Below are 20,806 nucleotides of genomic sequence, written 5' to 3'. Positions count from 1 at the left end.
AGCATCTTTGACACAATGACTAGTGAAAGTAAAAGCGCAGTAGTTTGCAAAGAAGTCACGTCCACCCCTCCCTCTGTCCCTCTCTCCTTTCTCTCTCCCTCTCTCTGCTTCTTCTCTCCATCTCCCCTCTATCTCTGATTGGTTTTCTCCAAAGATAATTGGAGGCAACATTTGATATGCTCAATGTCATGGACAGGAATGAGGTTTCACCGGCGTCTGCTGCCACCATGAAAAAGAAGGCGGTGGGCGGCAGTGGATGCAGCCACATCAGCGCACCAAAGGCTGCCGCGTCCAAATGCACGAGAAGCAACAGCAGCCAAAACTGTCTGGACTCCGCTTCTCCCGGTGCACCGAGCGGTAAGCAGTCCGGTGCGGCCAGCAACGTCGTGATGGACGAGACGGAAGACGGAGAAGAGGAGTCCAAGTTTCAGCATCCGCGGTTGCGCCGAGCCGGGGGGAGCGGCAGCGGCGGAGGTGGAGGAGGAGGAGGCGGCAGTATTAGGATGAAGAACTTTACGCCAGGAGGGGGAGCCGCGTCCTCGGGTTCCAGGAGGAACTCAAACAAGGAGCCCTGCCATACGCACGCAGAGGACACTCCTGCCGCTCCACGGCCCACTGTTGCCTCCAGAGCTACCGAGACCCAGACACCCTGTCCGGGCGATGCTGCCCCGCGCGGCGAGACCAGCAGAGCATCTGGGGCGGAGGCGTCGGTATCAGCGGTCGCGGTAGAGGTTTTAAACGCGACAGCGGGTGATGGTTGCAAAAACGTCGCTCCAATTTCCAGCATGAAATGCAACAAAAACGGAGAATGCAGGAGGGACTCGGGTACCGGGAGCCTGCGCTCAATCATCTCCAAGCAGGAGAAGCAGACAGGAGGGTCGGGGAGGGCCGAGGACGGAGGGAGCGCCAAGCGAGGAGCCTGTAACTCGACCACCGCCAGCATGGACGGCTCGATCACACCGGGCGAGAGCGCAAACCCCGGCTCTACCCCCGTGTCCAGCGGTGTCCCCGAGAAAAAGGACTCCAAGGTGTCCTTCTCTAACGCACCAAGCCGGAAAGCCTCGTCCTCGGTGCACGGCCCGACTCAGACTCAGACCCAGCAGCCCAGGAACTCTGTCACTTTCCAGAAGCCGGAGGATGGACCGCCAATTGTGCCCGCCGAGGATGCGGAGCCTCAGGGCAGCCAAGCCAGCTTCATGCAGCGGCAGTTTAGTAGTATGCTGCAGCCTGGAGTTAACAAATTCTCCTTACGCATGTATGGTAGTCAAAAAGCAGTGGAAAGAGAGCAGGAGAGGGTAAAATCAGCTGGAAATTGGATTATCCACCCTTACAGCGATTTCAGGTAAGAGCTGGGGCTGCCATTGGTCGCACAGTGAAAGTCATGAGGGGCCCGTATGGGTCCTCATTGTCATCTACAACTTACTTCATAGTGAGTAACCACTGTGCCTTTATGGGAACACATGCATGGTTATTGTTCAACGCTGCTGAATTTTAATGCCACCCCTTATGATTAAATCTGTAGAGATTTGAATCGAGGCAAAGCAACGTGCTGCCATTAATCCCCCAAACAACCTGTTGTCAGGCAAATGGACTTGAGCAAAGAGTGTCCTCTCAAGGTTGTAAACAAATCCTATTCCAGTCTGCATGTACAGTAGCATGTCTGGGATGCTCAACCAGCCCGGCCTGCTAACACATCTCGACTTTTCGTTGCAGCGCGTTCACATTTAACAAAGAGGACATCGCTCTGACGCTAATTCTGGCTTATTTAAAAATGCCATAATTTTTCAAAAGATCTGGCTAATATTCGCTGTAGTATAATCTATGCCCTGCGACAAGAGCCGTGCTGACAGGATGTAGGCTATGCGTGTGTGTGTATGTGTGTGTGTGCACTCAGTAATGGAATGTCACCTTGAGCCAAGTGTGCGAAAACCTCAAGCATGCTCACTGAAGACATATCCGCCTGTACGACTCCCCGGATCCTGCATTTTAATGACGGATGCGCTCTGTTTATCACGGCTCAAACACCGATAACCCAGCTGGACATCCAGCAGCTATTTTCACATACAAATATTTAGAGAAATCTACGAGCCAAGGAAGCTCCTCGTGACTGAGGCTTGATGAATTAGCCTGCATGCCTTTTCCCCCCCGACATGTATCAGCCGCTGAATAGCATTTGGGTCAGAGTATCAGTAGGTTTTCCTCTCGGCTGGGCTGGCTGGCTTCAGCACCACCAGGAGTGGACAGCTCCCGTCTGGTTTGGAGTCTTCTCGCGCGTGCCTTCACAGAGCCATTCATGTTTGGCCCGTTTGTATCACATAACGCCGAGTCAGTAGCCCACTAAAGCCTTAACTTGAGACATGTCTTTAACAGCAGAAGTGTAATTGGACGACAGACCACTCTGGACACCTTTCTGTACCATGCGAGCTCCCACACGGTGTGAAGCTGTAGGTAGCTCATTATGCAAATTCATGCATAGTTAAAGCAGCAAAGTTGCTTCAAACATGATCATCGGGGCGGTTATTGTTATTGCCGTGAAGTGGAGGAGTCAGAGCTTGTTGCATAAGTCGCAGTGTAATGACTCAGCGCTGCACCTGTCCTGCAGAGCTTCCTCTGACGGGCTCAAACCTCACTACTTTTACTCTGGCTGTCCCAGACAGCAAACTGCCACATCACCACTGGCACTAAGGAGCAAGAGACACGCCTTCCTGGTACCAATGTGTTTGTTCTGCAAGGTCAATAAGGGCTCCAGATACACTCTGATAAATTACACCTAGTGTTAGGACATATTAGGGGTCCTGGGGACTGTTTTTCCTCTTACCTGTACTGCTATTTATTAATATAGATTGCCAAGTGGCATCTAGCTCCATTATATTTGAGAGTAGGTAGACATCTGTACATCCTGTATCTCCAGTACCCTGCAACTCACACCAAAACAAATTAAGATTGATACATGTTAGAGGAAAACTGTGGATTAAAAAGAATGTTGGGGTGAACTTACCCTTTTACAGCTTACAGTTGAGTGTAATTTAGTCTGCTACAAAAATGAGACCCAGGCTGTTGGTTAAACACAACCGATATGCTCAAAATCAATTATTAATATTGACAATATTTGTGTGTTGCTTCTTGGCTCTTATTGAAGGTTCACTGTAGTTTGTTCACACAATATCTAATTGACTGCAAACATAAGTAACATCACAAACAAGGATAATATGTACTATATAACATAGGCCCATACATCATAGAAAATGTTAAATGTTTCAATTTTATTGTCATTGCTGAACACATTTTGTGATCAAAGTGCAAGCTCAGTCTTTGGTAAAGGAAAGAACGGTCACTTCAGTTCTTTTCTACATCTAAGGTTTGTCAGGTGAGACAAAATTAACAAAAGACATTTTGCAGTTATAGTTCCCTGTACTTATATTTTACACCTGCACTAGTAGGGTAAATCAAATCAATCAAATCAAAGTAATTTATAAAGCACATTAAAAAAACCCTAGTGTGGATCAAAGTGCTGCCCAATAAAATAGCATTAAATCAAAGAAAATAACAAAACATGGCAACATAAAAAAGCAGAGGAGGAAACTCAACAATAGAATCCCATACAGAAATAAATAAGTAAAGGAACTGATTAAACACAAGCACAGGAGAGTAAAAGGTGAAAGATAAAACCTTAAGGAGTGTAAGTAAAAGAAGGGTTAGGAAAGGAGGCTGAAAGTTGATTCTATCATTTAAACCTTGAATGTGCAGCATGAAGAGCATGTTCACTTCAGGCAGTCATAGATTAGAAAACCTACCATAGTATAGAATGCATGGTGAAATGACCATAAATATCATAGTATGTGAATGTCTGGAAAAGTGAGATCAGCATTTCATTACTTTCTGCATGTTCAGGCACGCAGAGTGTAGCCCCTGCTTGGTTTACATGTTCCCATGTTGAGTTAGGAAGTCTCTTGTGCCTATCGGCTTTCCACAGCAACTCCCTTTTCTTATCTGACTCTATTTTTGTCTTTTTCCCTCCCCCCCTTTTTTCCCTCTCCTGTACACACACGCACACACACACACACACACACACACACACACACACACACACACACACACACACACACACACACACACACTAACCCATGTCATGTACACACCACAATCACACACACATGCCTGTTAGGTTCTACTGGGATTTCACAATGCTGCTGTTTATGGTGGGCAACCTGATCATCATCCCTGTGGGCATCACCTTCTTCAAGGAGGAGACCACAACGCCCTGGATCATCTTCAACGTGGTCTCCGACACCTTCTTCCTCATGGACCTGGTGCTCAACTTTCGCACTGGAATCATCATTGAGGACAACTCTGACATAATTTTGGACCCACAAACCATTAAGAAGAAGTACTTAAAAACTTGGTTCATTGTGGACTTTATCTCCTCCATCCCTGTGGATTACATATTCCTCATAGTGGAAAAAGGGATCGACTCGGAGGTGTACAAGACTGCTCGGGCCCTGAGGATCGTCCGTTTTACCAAGATCCTGAGTCTCCTGAGACTGCTGAGGCTCTCCAGATTAATACGCTACATTCACCAATGGGAAGAGGTAAGAGCATACGTTTTAGGCCTGTCCCTCAGTATATATTCAAAAAAATAAATAAATATTATGTTAACTCTAATCACACAACTGAAAGGAAGAAACACCCAATCTAGTCTGTGATAAAAGGTCACTGATTTGCCTCCAATATGCTGACGTTGGCTCATGACCAAAGCAACAATCTGCCTCTCTGTCTGCTCCGAGCGGCTTGCTCTCCTGCGCCAGGAGGCTCGATGTTAATGTTCTCACCTGCCACCTGGTGAGAAATGTATAATGTCAGCAGGATGTTTGAGCTTTAACAAACTTTGCATTCTAATTACTGTTATTGTCACACAAGCCCCCCCTACCCCTCTGTCTCCCTGTCTGACCTGGCAGTCCCACAGGCGGCATCAGGCGCTCTAATAAGCAGCCTATTACCAGGGCAAACACAGTTAATCAATTAAGGTGCCAGCGGAAGAGCAGGTGGGGTAGAGGGTGATGATGATATGCAGCACTAGGGGGCTGTGGACTGCGATTATATATGTAACTAATTGTTCATTTAAAGGGAGCAAAGAGGTTAGGTGAGCTGGCATTTCCTCAGAGGCCTGACTTTGGATGTGAAGATGGGTGCTGTTGCTAGGAAGTCCCCACTGAACTCAATGACCCAGTCCTGCCCTTCCTGGCCACTCAGCTTTTATGTACTCCGTGAGGGATGGACTTTGTCGGGGCCCTGCTCCAGCCTCTCCATCTGACTCCTTCCTCGAATGAAGGAGAGCAGCCTGGGAGACAGGAGGTCCAACAATGTCACGAGATCACTCGACTTCTCGTTTATGCCAGTATTGGCAGCCTGGTGTTGGCATTTTGCAGTGGTGAGCAGCGCAGTGGGGCTCGGCTGCTAACTTGACCTTTGGATAATTGGATTTCTGAAGATATGATGTGATACGCACACATACACACATACATACACACACACACACACACACACACACACACACACACACACACACACACACACACACACACACACACACACACACAGCGTTGCATGATGGGAAATTATACTTGGCATGCATGGAAAATGAGAGAGGAGTGTGAAACACTGACACAGGAAAACCCAGTTTCAAATGCCCAGTCTGTCTAATGTTATCTGTCAAAATAGTTTATTTTGAAAATTCAAGAATCTCAACCTTAAAGGGGGTATATAATGCTCATTTGGGTTTCTACTAGTACATCCAAAAATACTTTTCCCCATTAACTTGCACAAGAGACGTCTGTACATCAGCAGATACATTTTTTTGCTTCACAACCACTGGGTAATTACTTGTTGCACTAACAGAATTTGATCCATTTTATGCACAACTTTTTGGCCTCACTGAACAACTCTTATAGGAATGGACCAGCATCCAACACTGTTTCCAGCTCTCTTTATACATCCATGCTCTGTACCATCGCCAATGCAGCCAGTGGAATAACTGTAACAGAGTATAGCAGCACTTTCTATCATGAAAAAGGTTGGAAACCTGATCTTTGCTTATGGGGATTACTTACAGGCTGCATTATTTGTGCATGTTTAATATGTTGAATATGATAAAATAAAATAAAAATAAAATTAATTTATTTTTTAATTTTAATTTTTTATTTTTAAAAATAAATATATATATATATAAATTAATGAAAAGCACAACCGGTCCCCTTTAAACTACTTTCCTGTAATTTTCTTGGCGCTGTCCATGGTGCTGAACATCTCCGTCAGCCCCACAACATGACTGTCTGCAGTACAGTTTCTCTCATCCATCTTCAGTGAAAAAGATATGACAAATTGCTCTATTTTGTCAGTTTCTGATTGATAAAAACTGACAGTGAAAACCCTATAAAGGTTAAAGCGGCATTTAGAAAGATCAGCACATGTGATTCATGTCCAGTCTCATTCCTCATCACTCCCATCACAGAGTATCACTTCTCCTTCAGCTGCACTGAGTAAGACATTATCCATTTAGCAGACATTACTGTGTCTGTTACTATGAAAAGTTTTGTAATTTCTCCAGATTTAGACCTGATAAAGATTATTGTGGCTTTAAATGCAGCCATTAAGCAGCAACAAAGGGTGTTTTCTCGAAGTCAGTGAGGTGATAGATGATTGGCCTAAGTGACTGTCCAGTGACTCAGAATGATTGATGTGTGAGACGACATAGACTCAGAGTTGTTAAAGATCATGATGGTTCCTGTCCATCACTCTGTGTGTTTGAATATGTGTACGTGTTGGCATGTCTGTCTGTGTTGTTAGTGTATGCCTGCAGGCTTGCGTGAGTGTTGTGTGTGTGTGACTGAACTCTGTGTTCATGTTTGAGCCTCTGATTGATGTCATGTGTCTCTGTGTAACAAATGTCTTGGCCTGCTCCTGCTGTGTTTGATGTGGGACTGATGGGAACCTGTCTCCCCTACTCATTAATCAAACTTGGTATGATCCGAAGGAGACTGAGGGACTGAGTAGGAAGCTTGTCCTGTCACTCAGATATGAAGTCAAGGTCTTCACAAAGTTATAAAAGAATTCCAAAATCTCACATATTCTCTGTCTCCACATGTCTCAGCCCAGTTTGAACTCCCCTCCCTGTCTTATTGTCTCGCTTCAGATCTTCCATATGACCTACGACCTGGCCAGTGCAGTGATGCGGATCTTTAACCTGATTGGTATGATGCTGCTGCTGTGTCACTGGGACGGCTGCCTACAGTTTCTGGTTCCCATGCTGCAGGACTTCCCCTCAGACTGCTGGGTGTCCCTCAACAAGATGGAGGTATGTGACAGGAAATCATGTCTGTGCATACCAATTTCCACATTTCACCCCCAGAACTGGATTAGCATTTTTTATTCTGAGTTGATTGGGAAAGAGCTCACAGTGGTCACAGAATATTGATTGAAGTTTCTGACCGCCATCAGAAAATATTGGCTGAATGTCAATCAATATTTTGTGACCATGATAAACTCTTTCTTGTCTTTACTAAAACAGGAACCCGAGTGCTCTAGAAAGGATAGTGGAAAGCCTATGTATGAATCTTTGCATTTGACAGCCCTTTATTTTAATTTTAAGAGCAGAAAAAATAAACGCATCTTTGTTGCCACAAGATGAAATGTGTTGGTAGTTTAGTTTTATGTAGTACTGGAGGAACATGGGTCATCCAACAAAAAATGAATAAATAAAAAAGTCTTTGTTAACAATGGAATGCTGTAATGGTATAAATATAGGTTTTGGTCATTGAAAATGACTTAGTGCCCTACAGTGCAGCAATGCTGTTACTGTTAGTTTCAGACCCATGTAGTTGTTATTTTGCACTTGCACCACACACTTTAGACCGTGCTCTACGGAAAGGTTTAAATTTACAGCCACACGAGCAGCTCTGTGAAGCTGTATGTTCTGTAAATTCTTATGTCAGCATGTGTACAAGCTCACACCATGTGTCTACTATGTTCACTATGTTAGTTTGGTGTGTAAGCATGCTATCTAGCACTAAACATCATTAGTAATTATTAGTTTTGGTCAGTAGGCTTCAGAATCAGAATATCTTTATTGTCATTGTCGCAATTAGAACGAAATGAAGTGCATTCCCATCAGTGCAAGATTAAAAATAAATGCAAGATGAATAAATAGTAAAAAGAGAGGAAGAACAAACAAACACATAAAAAACAAACCCTTACAAACATCTGCATTTGCACAAGTCCATAAGTCCATTCTCTGAGGGCCGAAAATGTTTCTACAAAATTTCATGGCAATCCATGCGACAGTTGTTCAGATATTCATTCATTTTATTCAGTCTGAACCAAAGTGGTGGGCAGTGGGCACACATATCCCTCTTAAGAGCTATGCTGCTGGCTTAGCTAAAAATGAAAGGTCCTCTAGGTTAGTGGCAATAGTTATAGATACTGTAATTTAGATCAATATGGTCCACTTTAAAAACCAGTGCACTGCACTATTCAGGGGACCATTATTATCCTAAGTAATGTTTGTTGCAATTATGCTATTACCTAATCAGGAGGAAAAGTCAGTATTTCTCTCCAACAAATCAGGAAAATTACTCATATAACTGCCCTCTGCAGCAGCATTCAGCCGTTGTGCCAGACAAAACAACTGTAGGATACCAATGAACAGGCTGTAAAAAAGAAACCAGAGTGATTTAAGCACACCTCTGGATCCCTCCTCTTCAGCATGGAGGGGTGATGACAGGAAAGATAAAAGGGGAAAACAGAGGGATGGGAGGGATATGGCCTGGCAGCTGGGCTCTTTGTTGCCATGTCTCTCTCAGAGAGATAAAAGCTGGTTGTTTATAGGTCCTGTCTGTGAGCCTTTTACTGAGTGAGGGGAGACCACACTAACCCAGACATGAGGCACAGGTCCAAATGGGGTTTTAAACAGATTGGGTCCCGCTCCCCGACATAGTCAGAGCCTGCCATGACTACTTGTACATTTCAGATTGAAAACATTTCCTGGACAGCAGCATTGGCTTTTTTAATGCTGTACATAAGTAATTCCTGTTAAAACAAGTTACAGTTCACAATATGAGAAATGTCCTCTCTTTCATGCTGTGGAAGGGGAAGGAGGTTACCTTTGTTTAATTTGTCACACTTGGACTCACTGCAGTTTTACTGTTATTATTTTTTCAATAGAGCTTGACAGTATTGACGAAAACATACAATATTGACTCAGTATTTATTGATCTCAATATCAATAATGTGAAGATATTTGGGGTGTGATGAATGGTGCTTTCACGTGACATTTAATCACAATTAGCTGATGGTGACATGTCAGAAAATAATATGTACTATGGTGGCAAAACAGGTAGAGACATCTGATTTTTTATGACTCGGCTAAAAAAATCTCAGAAATAAAAAGTTCAGAAAGCAGATTCACATAATAAAAAAGACAACATTTAAGCTGTATATACTTCAATTTTACAATAACCACAAGGCAGACAGAGAGACTTTAGCTGGAGCAGGTGTGTCCACTACCCCTGAGGTGACTCTCGACCAAATCCAAATCAAGTCTTTGATGTTATAAACTATCAAAAACTCCATCACGCACTGCCTTTGACTGCATCCTTCAACCGGCTGCCCTCCACTGAAATACAACCACACAAAAAACTCTGAATGCAGCAAGCCAGTACTCAATCCTTGTATCCACGTATTTTCTTAAAACCAAATATCTTTCAGCGTGGGACTGCTGGTCAGAACAGTAAACAAATTGAAGATGTTATCTTGACATTTTTTACATTAAATGATCAATCAGTAATAGGGGTGTAAGAAAATATTGATACACTGGTATTATGTTTTGTGATACTGTATTCTCAATAACACTATATGGATTTTTAGTTCATATTTTACATGCAATGATTTGCTGCAGACAAATTGCTATGATATTATATGTTATAGGAACTGTGATAAATGCAAATGCAGATCCCTCTGTTCTGATTGCACATAAAAGTACATTTTTAAAATAAGTTTTTTATACCTTAAATTAGATTTTAAAAAGTGCAATATATCGCCTTGCTTACAGAATTACAATATGTTGCAGTATATTGAATTGTAACTTCTGTATCATATCGCCAGATTCTTGCCAATACACAGCCCTAATCAGTTCATCAAAAATATATTAAATGTAAATAGTGATAATAAATATCAATATGCTGACATAAAGCTATACTCTCAACTATTAATGTGGTATTTCTTTTATTCATGTATGGAGTGTAAAATTATATAAACCGTGTTGACCTTCCCTATAAAGAACTGCAAGCACGACAACTTTAACTTTAAGACAACTTGAATATTTCTGCTTTTATAAACTAACATGACTCATGAGAGGACAACCTTGGACTGTGCAGTGTGAGTTTGAAGTCCAGGATGATGAAGTTTGGGGCTGACAGGCCAATGACTCCTCCATTGCTTTCTATCTCTGTATAATCAAAGACAGTCAGTCTCCAGAGAGCCGTCACTCTCAAACTAAAGGGCTGCTCTGGCATGGTACAGGCAGCCTACAGCCACCTGAGACCGCCCCCCTATTGAGTGGCTGACAACTTGTAACATTAGCCATTGTGTTGCAGCCAGGCCATCCATCACGCCTCGCACCCTACCGTGGCACTGGTGGTGTGGGGCCCAGAGGCAGGACCCATGGAGGGCACTGAGAACACTCTGTAACTCTGGATGACATCCACCAACCAGTAATTGGATTCAGTCAAACTTGTAATCCCTCCGGGAACATGCATTGTTCTTGGAGTGCACCCCAACTTCCATCCATTAATTTCATTTTGTTTATATTTAGCATTAGCTTTATGCAGTTGTGGCAGCCACATACTTAATCTGCATGGTAGAGTGCGGTTGTGGCAGAGCCTCGCTGCATCAGCGGAGGCGACTGGGTAATAATAGTGACAGCGGCGCTAACTGACAGACACAGGGTGTATAGTTTCAACTTTGTAATTACAACTGCGTGTGTACCCATCCCTTACATCACAGAGACGTCTCCTTATTATCCCCCACTGCCTTCAGCAGGAGGGGGCTTTGCAGTACACTGGTCTGCTCCCTGAGAGAAGATAAGCCGGTAATTACTACGTATGGTGTTAAATCACTTTATTTACTCACCGCACCTAGTTTGACCAAACAGCATTACAGGTCTGCTGCTGGACGTTGCAAATTGGATTTAAACTACTCACCATGCCTGTAACAGCATATAAACATGAAAAGTGAAAGCTGCTGTCTAACCCCTGAAAATGGACTTGAAATTAGGTGGTGTTTGTTTCCAGAGGGAGGAGAGAAAAGATTGCCATTATCTCAGTCCCAGAGGAACTCAGGTGTTTTTGTTCTGAAGGATCTTGTTGCACTGAGGACAAGGGTGCTACAATAGCCTACTCAAGCAAGAAGTACGGTTCTTAAGCATTACTTAAACAGCAGGAAGCTTGTTGTGTTGAAAACTACTCATGCAGCTGTGCAGATGTTAGTCTTCTGAATACAGTCGTTACATATGGTCGACGTGAAATTGCAATCTTGATTAAGATGGTTTCAAAAAGAATTCATGCTGCCGAAGAAGCCCTCTCCAGTTAAGTGAGTCTGTAGTAGTCATCAGGGCATCTAAGTAAGACATTTTCTTCAAAGATTGCCTCATGATAAAGAAGATGTTCAAAGCAAACCCAGTTGTTAATATTCACGACTGTACCACAACAGAACTGCAGGCTTTATAGTTATTGAAGCCTTTCCAAATGCAGCTGAACTCATCAAAAATCAGATTCCAGAAACATGTAACAGCATAACAAACAAAAACAGAGGAACATATTTTACACATAAAAGGTCAGTTTAATAGTTATGGATTTTACCACTCAGCTTGTGAAAACAATTGCTTTGTGTTTTCTGTCGCTCTGGAGGAGCTTTGTCAGATCTAAAAAAATAACCCTTCATCATGTCGGTGGGGTTATCTCGGCTTCGAGACAACATATTCATAACTAAAAGCCTGTGTTTGAAACTGGGGTCATAGAGTTTGAAATGCATTTGCTTTTACTGAGCATTTAAGCTATTACGTTGCATTGTGGGAAATGGAGGATCCTACATTTTTGGAGACTTAGAGGTTGGTTAGCTTTGCTTAAAAACCTCTGTCCAAATTACACACAAAAAAACCCAACAACCAGCACCTCTAAATCTCAGTAACAAGTTGCATCTTGTTTGTTTAATCTGTACACAAACAGAAATGTGAAAACAACAAGTTGTAATTTTATGTGCTGGAACTAGCGAGACGAGCTGTCTCCCTCTGCCTCATGTCTAGCTAAGCTTAGCAGGCTGGCTAGTTCTTGTTCCATGCTTGCAGCACAGACATGTGGTATCAATCCTCTCATGTTGGCAACAAAGCTAATAAGCGTATTTCCAGAAATCTCAGATGATAAATAGCATGAATTTAACTTTGAATTAATTTCAAACCATCTACACCAGTCTAGGCTGAGCTAATGTTGATAGATACAGTAGAGTGCCATTTTTTCTATTGGCCTCAAAATGAACTGTCAGGAGACAGAGGATGCCTTGCCTTCCACATTCCCAAGCAACATATTTCACTGCCCACCCTACAGACTATAAAGAGACCACACACACTTACTGAGGCAGACTAGAAAAAAAGGAAGAAAGAGACAGCGAGTGAGAGGGAGGAAGCAGCAGACAGCGCTGACTGTACAGATAAGCCATTGTAAACTAAACCTGGTGGGTGTGTGACAGGGTTGGGGCAGAGGCTTTATTACTTGTGTGTCGATTATCTTTTGATATTTGTCCAGCTTATCGGCCGTCGGACACACATAGTGATCGGTCATCCACTCCGATGTAACTCTATTTACCGTTATCTGCTTCTTCCATGTCTGTCTCTGTCATTCCTTCCACCCCTGCACCTATATCAGCCATACACAGAGTCTGAGTCCAACAGTCAGGGAGGTGCAGCCTGACGAGGGGCAAAAGTTGGGTTGGTCTTCTACTTTGGTCCAAACTAAAATATCTCAATAAAATTTAGATAAAATGATGCACGGACATTTATTTATCCATTGTCTTTAACGACAATTGGAGAGATTACCATACAATTTGGACCAGATTCTCCCTTCTTATAGGCTAATCCACCTCAGCTGTATTTTGTGCTACTAAGCAAATGTTAGTACTAACATGTTATATTAATATGGTAAGACATCATGTCTATGTTCCCAAACACTATGTCTCCCTCAGCACTGTGTTCCCTCAACCATGTGTAGCCTAAAACCTATGTTCCCTTGGCCTTATGTTCCCCTTAAACCCATGTTCCTTCAGCCCTATGTTACCTTTACTCTATGTTCTCTTAACCATATGTTCCCTCCACCCTATATTCCCTTTACCCTCGGTTCTCTTAAGCATGTTTCCTCAGCATTATGTTCCCAGAGCCATATGTTCCCTAAAGCCCATGTTCCCTCATCCCTATGTTCTCTCAACCATGTGTTCCCTAAATCCCATGTTCCTCACACATATGTTCTCTCAACCATATGTTCCTTAAAACTATGTTCATTCAGCCTTATGTTCCCTCGTCCCTATGTTCTCTCAACCATATGTTCTCTAAAACCCATGTTCCCTCAGACCTATGTTTCCTTTACCCTATGTTCCCTAAAACCCTAGGTTCTCTTAACCATATGTTCCCTAAAAAGTATGTTCCCTCAGCCGTGTGTTCCATCATCCCTATGTTCTCTCAACCATATGTTCCCTAAAACCTATGTTCCCGCAGCCCTATGTTACCTTTACTCTATGTTCTCCTAACCCTTTGTTCCCTCCACCCTATATTCCCTTTGCCCTTGGTTCTCTTAAGCATGTTCCCTCAGCCTTATGTTCCCAGAGCCATATGTTCCCTCGACCATATGTTCCCTAAAGCCCATGTTCCCTCATCCGTATGTTCTCTCAACCATGTGTTCCCTAAATCCCATGTTCCTCACACCTATGTCTCTTTACCCTATGTTCTCTCAACCATATGTTCCCTAAACCCATGTTCCCTCACACCTATGTTCTCTTTACCCTATGTTCTCTCAGCCATATGTTCCCTAAAAACTATGTTCCCTCAGCCTTATGTTCCCTAAAACCCATGTTCCCGCAGACCTATGTTTCCTTTAACCTATGTTCCCTTTATCCTAGATTCTCTTCACCATATGTTCCCTAAAAACTGTTCCCTCAGTGGTTTGTTCCCTTAGCCCTATGTGCCTTCAAAAAAACTATATCCCCTCAGCCTTATTTCCTCAACCCCTTGGTCCCTTAGCCCTATGTTCTCCAACTATATGTTGCCTCAAATCAATGTTCCTTCAGGCCTATGTCTCCTTAGCCAAATGTTCCCTCAGATCAGTGCCTCCACAAGTGACATAATTTCTTCGCCTCTGTCTTTTTGTTTGTCTGTGTGTTATTTGATATTGTTGGTGCAATATATCAAACGTTAATAGACGGAGTTACATGTGTGCCAAAGACCTGAACCCTAACCTCAAGGGAACATAGGAACATCTTTGGGATGGACAAAAGTTAATGACGCAACAAAGTGCTAAGGGAGCATAGGACCAGCACCGGGATGATTTTAAACATATTCTATTTATAATTGTTCAAGAAAAAAAAGGATTGTATTTTTTTACTTCACCCAAATTATAAAACAGATCAAATCTGTTCTTTGTGGGACATCTGGTCATTCTGTTGCAGCAGGTGAAAATCTCGTTTGAGTTTATATGTGAGACACATGAGCCAGGTCGCAGCTGCGTGTACAAAGAGGCATTTTAGGACACTTGAAGATAAATTTAAAGCCTTTTGCGTTATCAGCCAACTTCAAACAGACTATCTGCAGCTAATGGAGACGGTGATTACCAACAAAGCAACGGATAGTTCCCAAACTAAAACCTCTGGGGAGGGTTGTTGAGACTTATGAGGATATGGAGTCTCTCTCTCCTTCTCTCTTCCCTGTGCTATTTCAGAATCAAAGTGCTCATCGTTCATCTATTATTCAATCTGTTTCACTCCACTGTTTCTCTTTCTGTTTTCACATACACCATTTAGCCTCAGCCCACTTGGTGGAGCTGTATTTATTTTTGGAGTCTTCATTTTCTCTCTGCTCGTGACGGAGAAGGCCTTCTATCACTGCGTGGCCCTTTAATGTTGTGTCTCTCACATGAGACAGACGTTTGCACATGCTGTTGTATTGTGCATTTATTTTATCCAATTGCTCTTTTGTTAAATTTAGGGTTTACCAATAAAATATTGACTAACAAATCTTTAATTTTTTAAAATTGATGATCATTTTATAAAAATGTAAAAACATGTCTGTTGCAATTTCAAAGAGCCTTAGGTGTAAAAAAAGAAACTCTCAAAAATAACCAATTTGCTATGATAAAGTTTTTTTAGCCCATGACATGTTGACATTATGCAGAAAGCTTTAACCGGATAGTGATGGGTCTAATTTAGTTATTTAAAATGTGCCAGGGAAATGAAGGAGTGTTTTATAATGTGATGGCACATGCACTAATAGACTGCTAATGCACCTCTATAAGTTATAAGAGAGGATACATTTGATTGCCTTTGCTGAGTGCAGACTGTAACCTCTTTGTAGCCTGCTACGAATTTAGAGTGGAGGAGTGTGTGTGTGTGTGTGTCAGGAACCATGATAGAAAATGTTTTTTGTTCCCTTAAAGCTGGGCTCTAAGAGGTTTTCAGGAAGCTGTTTTTAAACTTCATTTTTCCATAGCCGGAAGCTATGCTTTAGTAATACAGGTTCATTACGCAGGATTTTAGTTCCCCTGGTAGAATGATTTAAATGAAACCAAAAAAAGCTGGGCTTCAACCCCGACTTTTGACTTTACCTTGAATAAATTGGCATCAGCAGTCTGTTAAGGTCACCACAGTCACCATACAAAGCTAATGAAAGAAAAAAGGGAAACAAAGAAAGCTGGTGGACAAAAGTATCAGATCAGTGGAGCTTGTTTGTATTGCTCAGTCACCCCTCTCTTTGTGACGCAGGGCTTTTTTGGCATAGAGCTGCAGTGGAATATCACAGAGCCAATATTTACATTTAGAAAAGTATGATGACTCTTGACCAGACGTTCTCAAAGTGTTCGGACAACATGACTAATGCCCCTTGATGTTTTTATAACCTACGACCTGAGGTTTACCCCTTCATGAATCTCAGCGCAGGCAGCCTGGTGGCTGCTCCCTGACTGTCACCGCCTGCAGTACATTCCTACTCACAGAGCTCTGAAAGGGCATATTTAATGACCTCTCATTATCATTCCTCTCTGAGGAAATAATTTCCAAACCTTCTCTACTTTACTGATTAGGCCTCGAAGGATTCCCCTGATGTCGTTTCCACTTCCTCTCTCTTTCCTTCTAATGCAACTCCGTCCCTGGAGTTCTCATTTGTATAAGTGCTATTCCACGACCCTGCTGTCCCCTAAGCTTTACTTCTGGTTCCTTATTCACTGCCACCACTCTCCCTCAAAACATGCCTTTTTATGTAATATTCAAGTCTTTAACTGTTTGCTTATCTCTCTCTCTTTTCTCTCCATAGAATGATACCTGGTCAGAGCTGTACTCCTTTGCTGTGTTCAAGGCAATGAGCCACATGCTGTGCATCGGTTATGGCCGGCAGGCCCCGGAGAGTCTATCAGATATCTGGCTCACCATGCTGAGTATGATTGTCGGCGCTACGTGCTACGCTGTTTTTATTGGCCATGCAACAGCTCTCATCCAGTCCCTGGACTCCTCCAGACGGCAGTATCAGGAAAAGGTGAGTAACTTTATTACAACAACTCTGTCTCTGGCCTGGTCTACTAAAAATGATGTTCCTGTACAACCAAACTACATCATCAATTACATTTCAAGGGAAGAGTATTGACTTATGATGTGTTTTTGGCGTATTACAAAAATGTTTCTAATAAAAGTCAGCAAAATTCAAGTGCAATGAGAAAGTGTGTAGGGGCGGATTGCTCAAACTAACATAGGAAACTGCTGCTTGTGTTCGGTGTGAAACCAAAAGTCAATGATTGCTTATTTATGTAACAAATCTACCAAATTTAACTCAAACCATAATCTTTTACTAAACAAAACCACTTCGTTTTTGTTGCTTTAACCAAACGGCAACTCTTTCACACTGTTAACCAAAATGTCATGTCATCTGGTAAAAAGTGATTTTCCTCTAAATGTTGTTTTGGAACATAATTTTTTAGGAGACAGGTTTACTTTCCTATGTCTCTAAAACTTTTACTGTTTCCTATTAGCTGTTTAACATTAGATTTTCTAGTTTTATTTTTTCTCTCAAAGAAAAAGTTTCACATTTTGAGAAATATTCACTTTATTGCTGATGAGAAAATTACTAAATCTGTACAGGAAATATGAAGCTACTGTCACAACCCGGCTAACTCACTAATTAGGGAGAACCAGCACCTCCAGCCTCTAATTAACGATGACTTGCACAAGCCTAAAAAGATGTATGGATGTCACACATAGTTGGAGAATGGATGTGTGGCTACATCTCCATGGTACCTTGCATATAGAAGAAATGTACCTATGGGAATTTTGTGAAAAGAAGATCACAGGTATGAGGTCTGTACTTGCGCAGCATGATGCCTTTAGTTTGGCTCTGTGTATCAGGGGAGAGAAAGTTGAATCAGTTCCAACTATGTGTGGCTGCACAGCGGGAGTTTTGTACTAACTGACCCGCTGGTGGCTCAGTTTGATTGAAGAGCTTCCTCAGTGGTCAATTAAAAAAAATTATCTTAGTTGATCAAAACAATGATCCTGCTCATTATTTCTCTCTCTCCTCCTGTGCCTTTGTTAGTCATTGGCTCAGCTGATTTTACATTATTGAATAGTTGCTGCTGATTAAATGGAAATGTATCACATTGTATCCTCATCCACTAATTAATTTAAATTGCAGGATCTGATAAGCATGAACATGAGTGGAAATTTTTTTGCAAATGTATTGTGGTGCAGCAGCATCAGGTCACGCCACTTTCCTTTGACCTTAACCACACATTATCAGATCCTGATAATGTGTGATAACCCCTCGTGTATATTGTCATTGGATAGTATTTTTCTTTACCTATCAGACATCTTTTGAAACAAGGATGGGGATCAGAGCAGAGCAGAACAGTGCTGCAGCAGTGGCCTGTAGTGGAAACGGTGCAGCCTCTCTGTTTCCAAGCAGAGTCTCGCTGGCTGGGGAGCAGGGGGAGTGTTGCTGGCTTTCAACAGCCAATCAGAGGCTGCGGGTGTGTTCGGCCAGGTAGAGCCACGTCGCCAGGGGCTTGGACGTATGTGTGTGTGTGTGTGTGTGTGTGTGTGTGTGTGTGTGTGTGTGTGGGGGGCTGATGTGGGAGGGGGAGAACAAGACATAGAGAGAGAGTGTGTGTGTGTTATATGATGTCCCCTTGGGCAGCAGTAGAATTGATGAGGCAGCAGACCTGTGTGTCCTGCCAATGTCATCCTGAAGGTGACGTAAGCAACCATGGCTGCCGCTCTCTCTCTGATCACTCACTCACTGGCTCCCACTCTACCTGCACTCTGTATCATCTGTTATGCATCTTTAACTATCCCACTTTACATTATCTCATCCCCTCTTTTCTTCCCCTCCACCTGATTTCCTGCGTTGTCTCTCATCTCCCTCTAATCTTTATCCCCCTCTCCTCTCCTCTTGATCTGAATTTCTCTCTCCTTCTTCCTCTCCTCCCCTCTCTCTATCCTCTCTGGTGGTGGTGTCCTTGAGAGGTGCAGTGCTACTGCTAACTGTCTGCTACAGGGAGCAAAGCGAAGGGGGGGAGGGGAAACCTGTGGGAGACGGTAGGGCCTTGTTGTCGACACTGGGCCTGGCAGTGCACTGTGAGATATTTGTCTGTTTCCCATCGTTTAGTGCTTTTGTCTGCGATTTGTCTGGCTAGCATTGTTTGGAACTCCCCATAGGGGTTTTTCAGCCATGTGGCAGGACACCCGGGTATAAATCATTTCCAATAAATGCTTTAGAAGACAGCAAGAGCTGTGCTTACTGTTGCTCTTGTCTTTACTGTGTGTCCTGGATTAGAGAAATCTATTGTGTTCTATCTGTGAGGAATGGTTTCTTCCACACTGGGGGTCACATAAATGAGCAATCTGTCCAAGAAAAAGACCATTACTCTGCCCTGTTTCCTGTTGCTGGTGGTTGAAAGTATAAAGGGGTTTGGGTTAGTTTCTTTTTCACACTTGTAGTTTGGGTTTCTACTAGAACATGTTTGCATGCCTTAAAGTACAAAAGCACTTAATTTCCCTCATACTGCCCATGGCTGCAGCACTTCTACTCACCCTCTGTCTGAGACGGTCTGTTGTAGCACCTGTCTCTTTAAGCCCTCCCTCCTGCAAAAGCCCACTGTGCTCTGATTGGTTTTTCAGTCATGTTCCAGAAGAAATGTGATTTAAATTTGGGGAGAAATTAACAACATCTGCAACCAAGATTATAGGTTTCTCTGATTTTAATGTGCAGCTACATGAAGCAATGGAGTGACTAAGTATGGGAGTACGGGAGCGGCATTGTCATGGCATGAAAAATCACCACTTGAATATTTTAAACTAAAAACTACAATCGAGCATGTTTAATCAGGAATTTGATCCAAATTTGGGTAGAAATGAACAACATCGGATTCTACATTTGATTTTAGCATTTAGCTACATGTAGTAATTCTTTTGCTCCCATGGATCACTTTTAAATACGTTCTCCATATTTTTTTTTTACACTTTGGCCACATTTAATATGAATATCCAACATTGTAACATGATATATATGACAGAAAATAAGTAAAAGCACAAAAGCCCCATTTAACTTTTAACTTTTCACCTTAGTTTTAAATATCTAGTTTAACTAAATTTTCACTAGAAGCAGCAATGCCTTATGTATTAAAGAGATGTGATGAGTTGTATAAGTGTATATAAACCTCAAACATTAACCTTAAACTTTATTTTCATTCAGTTTAGAGATAAATTGAGAATACGAATCATACATTTTCTTACACATCCTCAGCCCACATCACTGTTTTTCTTCTGTTAAGGGCAGGAAAGTGCATTTCCTCAGAACCCCTTTTTTCTGACAAGTTTTGAGATTTTCTTTTTTTTTCCTGATGCAAAGTTTTTTTTCTGCTGCTCTATGAGGATTAGCATTTCAGCTGAGGATGAGTTTATTAAAAACGTAAAGTGCCAGCCATGCCAGTGAGGCTGATGCTGAAGCTGCTGGGTGAATTCGCCACGCCTCTGGATAGGACTGTGAGTGACATTTTTATCATTTGGAGAGTGTTAGCCAAACAAGTCTGCTGGCAGTCTGTTACAGCCCCAGCGAGGCTTCAGCTAGCATTGTGTGGAGGTTGCCATTTCAGCCTGGCAGTAATGTCAGACTCACATCTCATGCTGGTTAAATTTAGGGAGAATTTGGCTTGGTGGCTTTGGTGCAGAGACCTATGAGTTATTTATACGTAGTAAGAGTGCACACAGACACACAGCAGAGGGGCACATAGACCGTCTCACTTGTGCCTCCTTTAATGCACAATGCAACAAATTCAGGCTTGTGTTTTGGAGCTCATGATTATTGATATCTGACCTTCAAACTTGCATATTTGACCAAAACAAACACTTCTTTTTTTTGGTGCATCATATTCTGTGATTTTGACTTTGTGATTCTGACATCATTCTGTTTTATGCAATCCGGTGTGAGGTCACTAGAAAATGCAGCATTAAAAGCCCTTCA

General features: G+C 42.5%; 1 protein-coding gene across 1 annotated transcript in view; it reads left to right on the top strand.

Annotated features, from left to right (window-relative positions):
* The first annotated feature begins 176 nt into the window (after positions 1–176).
* LOC131981056 (potassium/sodium hyperpolarization-activated cyclic nucleotide-gated channel 2-like) overlaps positions 177–20,806 on the top strand; it is a 35,818-nt gene continuing 15,188 nt past the window's right edge. Inside the window, exons 1-4 of the mRNA XM_059345345.1 lie at positions 177–1,342; positions 4,166–4,589; positions 7,190–7,351; positions 16,613–16,831. Of these exons, the coding sequence (XP_059201328.1) occupies positions 177–1,342; positions 4,166–4,589; positions 7,190–7,351; positions 16,613–16,831 (1,971 nt within the window). The remainder of the gene's footprint in view (positions 1,343–4,165; positions 4,590–7,189; positions 7,352–16,612; positions 16,832–20,806) is intronic.

The sequence above is a fragment of the Centropristis striata genome, chromosome 11, assembly GCF_030273125.1.
Source record: "Centropristis striata isolate RG_2023a ecotype Rhode Island chromosome 11, C.striata_1.0, whole genome shotgun sequence".
NCBI classification, from domain to species: Eukaryota; Metazoa; Chordata; class Actinopteri; order Perciformes; family Serranidae; genus Centropristis; species Centropristis striata.
This window is presented reverse-complemented; position numbering and strand designations above follow the sequence as displayed.